This window comes from Penaeus chinensis, chromosome 12 (genome assembly GCF_019202785.1).
Source record: "Penaeus chinensis breed Huanghai No. 1 chromosome 12, ASM1920278v2, whole genome shotgun sequence".
NCBI lineage: Eukaryota > Metazoa > Arthropoda > Malacostraca > Decapoda > Penaeidae > Penaeus > Penaeus chinensis.
Genome location: NC_061830.1, coordinates 5,763,160 through 5,775,659, shown reverse-complemented (window position 1 = coordinate 5,775,659; position 12,500 = coordinate 5,763,160). Strand labels below are relative to the sequence as shown.

The window sequence follows — 12,500 nt, the reverse complement described above, 5'->3', positions numbered from 1 at the left end:
TCCCCCATCCTAACCCCCCCCCTCCCCTTCTGCCATCGTCATTCCCCATCATCCTGGTTTTTTTTCCCTCCTATTCCTCATCATCTGTGGTCATTTCATCTTCCCGTCTTGTCCTCCCCTCTTCTCTCTCACTTTTCCCTTCTTCGTCGTTCTTCGCTTCTCCACTTTTCATGGTCTTTCCCTCCCCTCCCTTCCTCTTCCCCTTCCTCTCTTCCTTCATTCGTCTTCCCTTGCCCTTCCCCTTCCCTTGCCTTTCCCCTTCCCCATCCCTTGCCCTTCCCCTCCCCCTTCCCTTGCCTTTCCCTTCCCCTTCCCCTTCCCCTTCCCCTTCCCCTTCCCCTTCCTCTTCCCTTGCCCTTCCCCCTCTCCTCCTCCATTTCCCTTCCTCCTCTCCTTCCTCTTCCACGTCCTCTCCTCTTCTATTCCCCTTCCTCTTCCTTTCCTCCTCCATTCCCCATCCTCCTCCCCCTCTCCTTCCCATCTCCTCCCCCTTCCTCCTCCCCCTCTCCTTCCCCTTCCTCCTCCCCCTCTCCTTCCCCTTCCTCCTCCCCCTCTCCTTCCCCTTCACTTGCACCCCCCCCCCCCTTTGCCCTGGTAAATTCTTGCAAACGCCGCAAGTGTTCAGGAGGATTCCATTTCTAATTTAGTGTTTCAGATTTCAATGAGCGTTTTTTTTTTTTGCCTCGTTTTTAGAAATATTTTTGATTAATGTTTTTTTTAATGGTTTCGGGATCGTTACTTTTTTTTTTTTGGGGGGGGGGGGGAGTTTGCTTTAGAGAAGTATACATGTTATGTTAGAGTAGGAGTGGTAGCGTGAATATCAATGCGGATTATTATGATAACACCACTACTATCATCATCATCATCATCATCATCATCATCATCATCATCATCATCATCATCATCATCATCATCATCATATTATTATTATTATTATTATTATTATTATTATTATTATTATTATTATTATTATTATTATTATTATTATTATTATTATTATTATTATTATTATTAATTATTATTATTATTATTATTATTATTATTATATATATTGTTGTTGTTGTTGTTGTTGTTGTTGTTGTAGTTGTTGCTGTTCTTACTCTTATTCACATTATTATTATCCTTATCATTATCCCCATCCTCATCATTAGCGCATCAACATCAACAGCAGCTAGCAACAGCGAAGAGAAAAATAAGGAAAACAGTAGTAAACAATAAATAAGATAAAAAAAATAAATGAAGAGCAAATACCGCACTCACGCTTCCAACCCCGCCACCTGGGTGCAAGGGGCAGCAGGTGTCCAAAAAGTGCCTGGTGGAAGGGGGCAGCGTAGGGGAAGGGGAGGGGGAAGGGGACAGCGTAGGGGAAGGGGGAGGGGGGACGGGGAGGGGGAAGGGGACAGCGTAAGGGAAGGGGGAGGGGGCAGCGTAGGGGAAGGGGAGGGGGAAGGGGACAGCGTAGGGGAAGGGGACAGCGTAGGGGAAGGGGGAGGGGGGAAGGGGTAGGGAAAGAAGGTAGAGGATATGGCTGGAAGGAAGGGGGTAGGGGTAGGGAGTGATAGGGCAGGGTACGGATAGGATAGGAAAAGTAGGGGGTATAAGGTAGGGTAGGGATAGGATAGGAATAGGGGGGAGGTATAAGGTAGGGTAGGGATAGAGTAGGTTAGGAAGAGAGCGGGTTAACGGTAGGGTAGGAAGAGTGGAGTGAGGTAGGATGGAAGGGGCTAGGGATTAGGGTAGGATGGGGACAGGGATTAAGGTAAGGTGGGGGTAAGGGAAGAGATGGAGGTAGCTTAGGAAAGGGGAGGGGGTAGGAGAGGGGAGGGGGTAGGAGAGGGGAGGGGGTAGGAGTAGGGGTGACGAGGCGGCGAGACGGTCGCACCTGTGGTACTCGACACACCTGCTGTAGGCGATTTAGTGGGTGAAGGAATGAATGGGGAAAATTGGTGCGTGGGGGGAGTGGGGTGGGGTGGTGGGGGGAGAGGGAAGAATTTTTTCTATTGAGAGAACGCGAGGGAGTGATTGCGGTTATGATTTTAAATGAGGGGTAAATAACGAAATTAGTAAGGAAGTGGTGAAGGAATGGCAGCATCAACAAGAAATGGATGGGCGATAAAAATGTTGAACATGATGAGAGATTGATGAATAGGTCAGTCATCTGCGAAATTAATGTATGAGGGAGAGACAAGAGACAAAGGCACAGGGCAGAGACACAAAGACTCAGAGACAGAGATATTAAGTAAAAAGAGAGACAGAGACTCCGTTTACCATCAATTCAAAACAAACAAACAAGCAAATACACATAGAAGAGGAAAGGGGTCACTGGGAATCAACAGTTGCTTCGCCGCTAAAGGGAAACGTCCTTAGATTTGGGTCCGCGCGTGAGAAGATAGGGGAGGAGGAGACAAAGAAAGATGGGAAGGAGAAAGAGGATGGCAAAAAACGTGCGTCCTTGGCCCAATTTCTTGGCGAATCGGGGTCAGTCGACGGATCCCGGTCTGTTCCTCGCTCTGTGAAACGAGGTTTTGATGAATGTAAATATCTTTTCCTTTTTTCCCCCTCATTCCCGTTTGGGGTTTATTTCCCTGTGTCGTACTCCTTTGACCCCCCCCCCCTCATCTCTGTTAATATCCTGATTTCTTTCTTGTATTAAAGAAAAAAAAAAGAAACGAAAATGAACAAAGATAAAGGTAAAGCAGAGGGCGAAATAGAACTAGAACTAGAAATAAAAGAGGAAAAGGGATACGGAATACTTTTGTGCGCCACAGCGAGTACTCTCGAACAGTGACGCTCAAATGTAAACAGTGACCCACACAAGCTGCCTGTGTTTTGAATTTTCTCTTTTAACACATTTACTATGCCTCTTATTTATGCTTTTATTTTTATTTTTTATCTTAACATCTTTTCTATTAATAGTCCAGCATCTAGGCTTACGAGACGAGCAACATGCTCTCCTGTTTCATCGCGTTTAACATCCTTTACTTAGCTGAATATGTAATAAAATACATGTCAAGAGCTGCCCACTAGCATTACATTGATCCTAAAATAAAAGGTCACATGGCAGAATCCACACTGAAATATATGCCTCGATATTCTACATTATCTGTGTTTGTAAACAATATACGCATCGTCTACTAGGCAATCCACCTCCCGGGACCGTAGCGTTTTTTTTTGCGCGTTACGAAGAAGGCAAGTATTGCGCTGCTGGCCTTCCGTCGAACGTGTGCGGTTTGGAGCGCTACGCAGTGACCAGTGGAACGCATGGCTGCTTGGAGGACAGGAGGAGGAGGATGAAGAGGAGGATGAAGAGGAGGATGAAGAGGAGGATGAAGAGGAGGATGAAGAGGAGGATGAAGAGGAGGATGAAGAGGAGGATGAGAGGAGGATGAAGAGGAGGAAGAAGAGGAGGAGGAAGAAGGAGGAGGAGGAAGGAGGAAGAAGGAGGAGGAGGAAGGAGGAAGAAGGAGGAGGAGGAGGAAGAAGGAGGAGGAGGAGGAAGAAGAAGGAGGAGGAAGAAGAAGGAGGAGGAAGAAGAAGGAAGAGGAGGAAGGAGGAGGAGGAGGAAGAAAAAGGGAAAAGAAGAAGAAGAAGAAGAAGAAGAAGAAGAAGAAGAAGAAGAAGAAGAAGAAGAAGAAGAAGAAGAAGAAGAAGAAGAAGAAGAAGAAGAAGAAGAAGAAGAAGAAGAAGAAGAAGAAGAAGAAGAAGAAGAAGAAGAAGAAGAAGAAGAAGAGGGAGAGGGAGGAAGAATGAGGAGGAAGAGGGAGGAAGAATGAGGAAGAAGAGGGAGGAAGAATGAGGAAGAAAGGAAGAAAGGAAAGAGAAAGAAAAGGAGGAGAAAGAAAAAGAGAGAGACAGAGAAAGAGGAGGAAAAGAAGGAACAAGAACAAAAGAATGAGAAGTAGCAATAACAAGAACAAGAACAAGGAAAGAATGAGAATGAGAATGAGAAAACAAAGAGTGACCTAGTTGGGGATAATTATTCGTAGCACACCTGATGCCCTAGCATGCCGACCCGTCCATCGTATCACAGCCGTGTATACAAGTTTGTATGTATCCATGTATGTATGAATGTGTTTTTGTATATATGCATTTTTTGTAGTGTGTGTGTGTGTGTGTGTGTGTGTGTGTGTGTGTGTGTGTGTGTGTGTGTGTGTGTGTGTGTGTGTGTGTGTGTGTGTGTGTGTGTATGTCTGTCTGACTCTGTCTGTGTTTTTTTTTCATTATTTTACTCACTCGGTTGGTAAAATGCATTTACATATTCACCCAGATGATTTCCCACTCACCATCCACCCTCTTAAAGCCAATTACCTCATCTACGATACGAAAAAACGGAAATTTCTGCCTTTGCCATCCACCCATTGCGTTCTCTATTGTCCTCGTGCAGTTTCCTCCTTTGTCCACCTGTTAAGTAACTGTCCCATTAAAATTTTAGTTGCCTCCATCTCCCCCCCCCCCCCCTCTCTCTCTCTTTGCAGTGACGAAAAAAAATGCCCGTAAATGACTTGACATGAACGAGAAAAACGCTGAGTGGTATTTTTCTCCGTTTTTTTTTTTTTTTTTTCCATAACAAACTTCGTCTTGACCCAAATTTTTGCCTCCGACTTCGGCTAACTGGCGTAAATTTGACATGGCATTTTTTTTCACCCGTTTATATTCGTTCGGTTGTTTTCTAATAACAAAAGCTGATGGGTGATACAACTTTGGCGGAATAGTTACGGATTTCTTTCGCGTTTTTGGCGAGGTTTGTGAATCTGTTTTGGGAATTCAAAGTTATTTTGGGCGAATTTCACTGGTAGTGAATAGATGTATACAAGTATATATACACCTGGAGAAGGTAGTAACTTAGGGAATTATTACTATTATTTATTCTCTTTCGTTTTGCTTTTGCTGAAAGTTTTCTGTAATCATTAAATTATGTATCCGATTCTTTTTAAAGAAGGAAATAGATATTTTACAGTGTCCCCTCCCAAGATACATTCGCTGAAATGCGTACATTACAAGTCTACCTTTCAAGAGGAAAAGTTTTCTTTTTCGGCGTCGTTTTCTTTCGGCAATTCCTGCTGTGTTAGAGGTAAGGGGGGACTTGTTCATTTTACTTGTAAATATAAATGGCAAGAAGAATTTTTTTTATTACGTTTTATGTTAGATGCGGATATGATATTGTCGAAAATAACGTTATTATTTGGGTAGAGTAAATGTCTTTTAACGATGCTGTTCTATCTGTTTAGTCTGACTCGGGTAATAAGAAATAAATCCCAAAGGGAAAACGAAAAGCGACTTTGTGTGTTTCTGCTAGAAGTGATAAAAAAAAAAACATGATTCAGTCGGACAGATGTCATGCCGCAACAATTCAATTTTCTAGCATAGTTATAGTCAACAGTGGCACTACCATCGTAGAAAACGGACTTGTCAACGATAGAAAACGCAACAATTCGAAGGAGAGACTTTTATGGTGTAGTAGTGACGAGCATTCTATATCGTTCCCTCCTGGATAAGATTGACGAAAAGCGACAAGAAAATCTCATCAGCATTAAATCGTACCTTTATTAACGCCTTATAAGGTCAGGGATAAGTGAGGTGTCGTGTCAGTCTCATATCTTGTCGCGGTGGCAGAGCGCGTGTCACGGTAATGCATGTCACTTAACTGGATTTGGTGGCGAAGCCCTTCATTCGCCCTCCTCCTTTCTCCCTCCTTCGGGCAGCTTCTTTCCTCGTTTTTTATGCTTCTTTCTATCTCTCTCTTGGTCCGTTGTTTGTCCTCTGCTTTTTCCCTCCTTACTTTCTCTTCTCTCTCTCTCTCTCTCTCTCTCTCTCTCTCTCTCTCTCTCTCTCTCTCTCTCTCTCTCTCTCTCTCTCTCTCTCTCTCTCTCTCTCTCTCTCTCTCCCTCTCCCCCCCCCCATCCCCCGTCCCTTCCCCCTCTATCGCTCCCTCTCACACACACACACACACACACACACACACACACACACACACACACACACACACACACACACACACACACACACACACACACACACACACACACACACACACAGAGGCAACGGTGACACACTTCCTAGCCTAACCCACTTGGTCAGCGGGAGCAAGTTGTAGTAGTGGCAGTGAAACCTGTTTTTATTGGCATTTTCTTTAGCCTCCGCCATCGTCACTGTAAATCCTTGTCTTCGCCGTCATCACCACCGTTGTTGTCATCGTCATCGCCATCGCCATCGCCGTTATTAACTTCATCTTCACCATCAATGTCGTTTGTTTTTCTTGTGGTTCTTCGTTCAGGATGATGGTGGTGATGGTGGTGGTGATGGGATTGATGATGGTGGTGGTGGTGATGGTGTTGTTGTTGGTGGTGATGATGATGTTAGAGATGGTGAAATCGCAGGCCCTCGTCTCCTGATGTTGGGAAACGTGTTAGCATGTGTTTTGCGCTCGTTGGTGGGTGTGACCTGCGTTGACCTACATGGTAGAAAACGGTGTGTGTGTGTGTGTGTGTGTGTGTGTGTGTGTGTGTGTGTGTGTGTGTGTGTGTGTGTGTGTGTGTGTGTGTGTGTGTGTGTGTGTGTGTTTATGCGTGTGCATATGTTCTATCTTTGTATTGACTACTGCTTTATTTATATTTGCATCCTTTGTTATTGAATCTCTGATTTTGTTGATGTGACTAATGACATGCAGAAAACTTGCGATAGAAAGTGATTAGTCACACACATGTATGTATGTATACATACACACACATACACACATACATTTATTATATATGTGTGTGTGTGTTTGTGTGTGTGTGTGTGTGTGTGTGTGTGTGTGTGTGTGTGTGTGTGTGTGTGTGTGTGTGTGTGTGTGTGTGTAAGTAAGACGAAAAACACAGGGAGTATTCGCTGCGAGGTGTAGCTCCTGAACGCCAACGGACGCCGAGATCCAGTTGTTGCAGCATTTGTTTTGATCAAGTCAGCTGATGCTTAGCAGCGTGAGGGGCGGGGGCATGGAGGGGCCAGAAAGGGAGCATGTTTGTAGGCCATTCCGAGCGCCTGCGGGGTTGTGGCTGGGGTTGGGGGTGTAAGGGAAGCCCGACGAACGCAGCGGGAGGGTCTCACGTGAACCCAACTTGACCCAACCTCACCCAGCCTCCGTGTGCGTCGCCGGGGTCTGGGCGGCCTCCAGCTGGGTGCCAGGGCTGGTGACACGGGCGGAGCGCTCAGTGGCCCGCTGTCTCTTGGTCTGCGTGTGCGCGTGGGTGGCCGAGGTAGTGCGAAGCGCAAGCGGTCTGCGAACCGGTTGCGATGTGATGCGATTTGCAGAAATCCCTTTGGCCAGAAGAGGACCGTTGGCGCAGGAAGCCAGTAGTGAAGTGTCATGTGCATGCGCGCGTCACACCAAGTGGCAGTGGTGCTCAGGAAAGCAGAATACTAAGCTTAGTGTGGATCCCTGGCGGAATGCAAGGCTGCTCGCGGAGGCGCCGTTGAGCCGAGGCAAGTGCGACTGCAACGCTGGCTACGCCCGGAGACAGCCCTCCCAGCCCTCCCGCGTCCAGGCTCTCGCTCACGCCCCTGCTCAGTGCCGCCTCGAGCACCTCGGTGTCCCCGATCTGCACGCCGTACTCCCCGTCGGGCACTCCGACGGCGCCTTTGGGCACGCCATTCTCTCCCCCAGGGACTCCGGCAGCGCCCGCGGGCACTCCCTTCTCCCCCATAGGCACTCCGTTCTCCCCTTCGGGTTCGCCCTCGGGCGAGCGGAGTCCTCCGGGTGAGAGGGAGAGTGCGCAGCCCTCGGAGAGCGAGGAGGGCGAGGAGGCCGAGGAGGCCGAGGGAACTGACGATGCAGGCACCATGAGCGCTGCAAGGGCGGCGAGTCCGCGCGTGGAGGCGGCTTCCTCGCTCGCCCCCGCGGGCCCACCTCCCAAGGCTCGGACGCAGAAGGCCCGGAGTGCCGCTGCAGGCGGCGACGGCGACACCGGCGCAGGGAACGCTCCGCCGCCAATGAAGGTGCCGGAAAAGCCTCCCGGGCGCCAGACGGCGCCGCCCAAGACCATGGCAGACTTCTCGCGAGAGCTGGGGGAAGCCATGTCGAAGCTGGACGACCAGCAAGGCTTCTCGTTCCAGGAGGCCACGCCGCTCCTGCGCGAGGAGGAGGAGCCGTCCTCCTTACCGTACACCAAGCTGCAGGTACTCCCCCAGCCCCCCACGCCCTTCCCTTGCAGCGCAAAGGATGATTGGCCCGGGTCTCCGGTTCATGACGGACACCTGTTGACTCGTTCGGCGGGGTGCATGGCAGACATTCAAATGAGTCCGCTCAAATCCGACCGTTGTTAGGGTTTAATTTCGTGAAGATTTTACTCTAGAGGAATTAGACCTGTTTTTGAGTTAATCTGATCGTCGTCTCGTGTCCCACCGTCTAGTTCAGAGGTCAGAATATACCTCGTTACGTCAGTACTTGCGATTTGTCAGCGTCTGTCCGTTTGAATCAGGAAAAAGAACATGGGTTATTATTATTATTATTATTTTTTTTTTTTTTACCGAAGCCTAGAACTTTCGAAGGCGCTAAACACAAAATGTAATTCTGAGACCACCGGCATTTATTTGCCTCTGATAGCGAGAGCCTTATGTGCGCGCACATTTACGTATTTGTCACCTTTGAATATCTTATTTCCTTTGTCAAGAGAAAATGTCACTGGTGAACATAGTTGTAGCATCTTCATAACAGTAGTAGTAATGGTGAGAATGACATGTTTGATACTACAATTATGATTATGATGATGCTAATAGTAATTATACTATGATCATAATAACAATGGTAATAATATTAACAATTATAGCAATTTTGATGATATTGACAATGGTAATACAACAATGATAACAATTTATTTATAAAAAATATAATACTAATAACAAAGTTAATAGTTATTATAATGATGAGGATGGTGATATTAATATTTAATGAAGTATAATAATGTTAGCGATAAAGACCAGAAAATCAACTATTCTTAAATGTCACCATGGGTCAGTGGGTGCAAAGGTATAACGCTGTTAAGAAGACCCTGTAGAGAACGAAATCACTCGTACAGAAAACACAGGTAGATGAAAGGCAGAAAAAAATGGATAAATAGAAAGGAGGGCAGAAAGGGAGAGGGTCGGATGGCAGACAGAGGACCAAAAAAGGAAGGGGGGGGGGGCAAGCAGGCAAGCAAGCAGAAAGGTAGATTGGGGGAAGGGAGAAGAGGAAAGGATGTGGGGTGTATCTCTCTATGTGAATATAGACACGGCACTTGTTACACACGCAGAGCAGGCACGTCGTTGTCATTCCCACGAGATAAGGTGATGCCACGATAATAATCAATTGCCTGACCGTTTGCTTGCTGCAATCACAGACAGAGAGAGACAGAGGGACAGACAGACAGAGACAGACAGGCAGACACATACGCAATATGATCCCACTTTTTGGCGTTATTGCTCTTCATAAAAACGTGCTTACGGACGGTCATGCCGAAGACCGGATTCAACTAAGCGAGAGTTTGTACACGACGAGCGCTCGCCTTCCGCAGGTGTCCTTAGTAGCATTTGGTGCAAGGTCGCGCGGATCGCCATGCAGGACCCGACCCGGCGCTCCTTAGGCGGCTATTACTATTATTAAGCCATCCTTCAGCTAGATGCTGCATATGTAATAGGAGTATGTGTGTCTATATACATACATACATACAGGAGATACGTGAGTGTGCGTGTGCGTGTGCGTGTGTGCGCATGCATGCGTGTGCATGTGCACTGGGTTCCATAATAATGGGAGCCTTTTCCAAACTCGCCATTTTTACATCTCGCACAATTCTGCAGGAATCCTTATACGTTTATGCATTTTATATTTGTTTATAGATTTGTATTATGTTATTATTAATTATAATGATAGTAGTAGTATTAGTAGTAGTTGTTGTTGTTATAGTAGTAATAGTTATAATACAAGTAACAAAAAGTTGATATAATAATTATAACAAGTTGCAATATTATTATTTTATTATTTTTTATTGTTATTATTATTTATTTTCTTTTTTTTCTTTTTACTGAATGGTAACACACTCAGTCCTGAAGATGAAGTTCAGTAGGATTTCGAAACTCACATTTTTTTAAGAAATCTAGTTTGTGCATTGGGTTTTTTTTCTGCTTTTAGTATTGCTGTAGTTCTTCGTATTATTATTATTATTATTTATTATTAGTAGTAGTAGTAGCAGACATAGTAGTAGTAGTACTATTGTCATTATTATTATTGTTATTATAATTACAACTATACTCACGCCCCTCCCTCTCTCTTTCCGCCCACAGGAAGCGGATGGCGACTACAATGGCACCCACGAGATCGAGCTGTGCGAGGTGGTCCCCGAGGGCCACGACAAGGCCGACCCCAGCCAGTTCGAACTCCTCAAGGTGCTCGGCCAGGGGTCCTTCGGGAAGGTAAGTTGCTGTTGAGTGGGCTGTTTAAGGCTTGTTTAAGGGTTGGTTGGGGTTGTTTAAGGGTTGTTTAAAGGTTTCTTTCTCTTTCTTTTCCTTTTTCTTCTTCATTGTGGTCTTGCTAATCTTCACTGTCACCCTTGTCCTTAGTCTGAACCTCATCTTCACCCTTACCCATGCCCTTACCCATGCCCTTACCCATGCCCTTACCCTGATCTTCATCCCAGGCACACCCTTCTGATCCTTAGCATCACTAGCGACGTCTTCTGTGTCTGCTTCATGTTCCCCGCCACCAACAACGTCCGTTTATCACCATCAGTGCCTACGTCACTTTGGTCGTTACCATCATCACCACCATCATCCTCATCATGATCACCATCATCATCATCATCATCACCATCATCATCATCATCACCACCATCATCCTCATCATGATCACCATCATCATCATCATCATCACCATCATCATCATCATCATCACCATCATCATCATCATCATCATGATCACCACCATCACCACTATCATCATCATCATCACCATCATCATCATCATCCTCATCATGATCACCATCATCATCATCATCATCCTCATCATGATAACCACCATCACCATCATCACCACCATCATCATCATGATCACCACCCTCATCATCATCATCATCATACAATCACCATCATCATACCATCACCATCATCATACCATCACCATCATCACCACCACCACCTACAACACCAATACCATCACCACCACCAGCAACACCATCCTCCCCATCACCATCCTCCCCATCACCATCCTCCCAATCCTCCCCATCACCACCCTCACCATCCTCCCCATCACCATCCTCCCCATCACCATCCTCCCAATCCTCCCAATCCTCCCCATCACCACCCTCACCATCCTCCCCATCCTCCCCATCACCATCCTCCCAATCCTCCCCATCCTCCCCATCACCACCCTCACCATCCTCCCCATCCTCCCCATCACCATCCTCCCCATCACCATCCTCCCAATCCTCCCCATCACCACCCTCACCACCCTCAACATCCTCCCCATCCCCATCCTCCCCATCACCATCCTCCCCATCACCATCCTCCCCATCCTCCCCATCACCATCCTCCCCATCACCATCCTCCCAATCCTCCCCATCACCACCCTCACCATCCTCCCCATCCTCCCCATCCCCATCCTCCCCACCCTCCCCATCCTCCCCATCACCACCCTCACCATCCTCCCCATCCTCCCCATCACCATCCTCCCCATCACCATCCTCCCAATCCTCCCCATCACCACCCTCAACATCCTCCCCATCCCCATCCTCCCCATCACCATCCTCCCCATCACCATCCTCCCCATCCTCCCCATCACCATCCTCCCCATCACCATCCTCCCAATCCTCCCCATCACCACCCTCACCATCCTCCCCATCCTCCCCATCACCATCCTCCCAATCCTCCCCATCCTCCCCATCACCACCCTCACCATCCTCCCCATCCTCCCCATCACCATCCTCCCCATCACCATCCTCCCAATCCTCCCCATCACCACCCTCACCACCCTCAACATCCTCCCCATCCCCATCCTCCCCATCACCATCCTCCCCATCACCATCCTCCCCATCCTCCCCATCACCATCCTCCCCATCACCATCCTCCCAATCCTCCCCATCACCACCCTCACCATCCTCCCCATCCTCCCCATCACCATCCTCCCAATCCTCCCCATCCTCCCCATCACCACCCTCACCATCCTCCCCATCCTCCCCATCACCATCCTCCCCATCACCATCCTCCCAATCCTCCCCATCACCACCCTCACCACCCTCAACATCCTCCCCATCACCATCCTCCCCATCACCATCCTCCCCATCACCATCCTCCCCATCCTCCCCATCACCATCCTCCCCATCACCATCCTCCCAATCCTCCCCATCACCACCCTCACCATCCTCCCCATCCTCCCCATCACCATCCTCCCAATCCTCCCCATCCTCCCCATCACCACCCTCACCATCCTCCCCATCACCATCCTCACCATCCTCCCCATCACCATCCTCACCATCCTCCCCATCACCATCCTCACC

The 12,500-nt window shown here is 47.7% G+C and overlaps 1 protein-coding gene across 4 annotated transcripts in view; it reads left to right on the top strand.

Moving 5' to 3' along the window:
• LOC125031078 (ribosomal protein S6 kinase alpha-2-like) overlaps window positions 1-12,500 on the top strand; it is a 92,717-nt gene that overhangs the window by 42,657 nt on the left and 37,560 nt on the right. For 3 of the 4 annotated variants that reach the window (XM_047621551.1, XM_047621549.1, XM_047621550.1), the window contains exon 3: window positions 10,294-10,422. In XM_047621551.1, the coding sequence (XP_047477507.1) occupies window positions 10,294-10,422 (129 nt within the window). Of the gene's footprint in view, window positions 1-7,678; window positions 8,152-10,293; window positions 10,423-12,500 lie in introns of those variants that run through there. The other variant, XM_047621552.1, reaches the window with a different exon arrangement.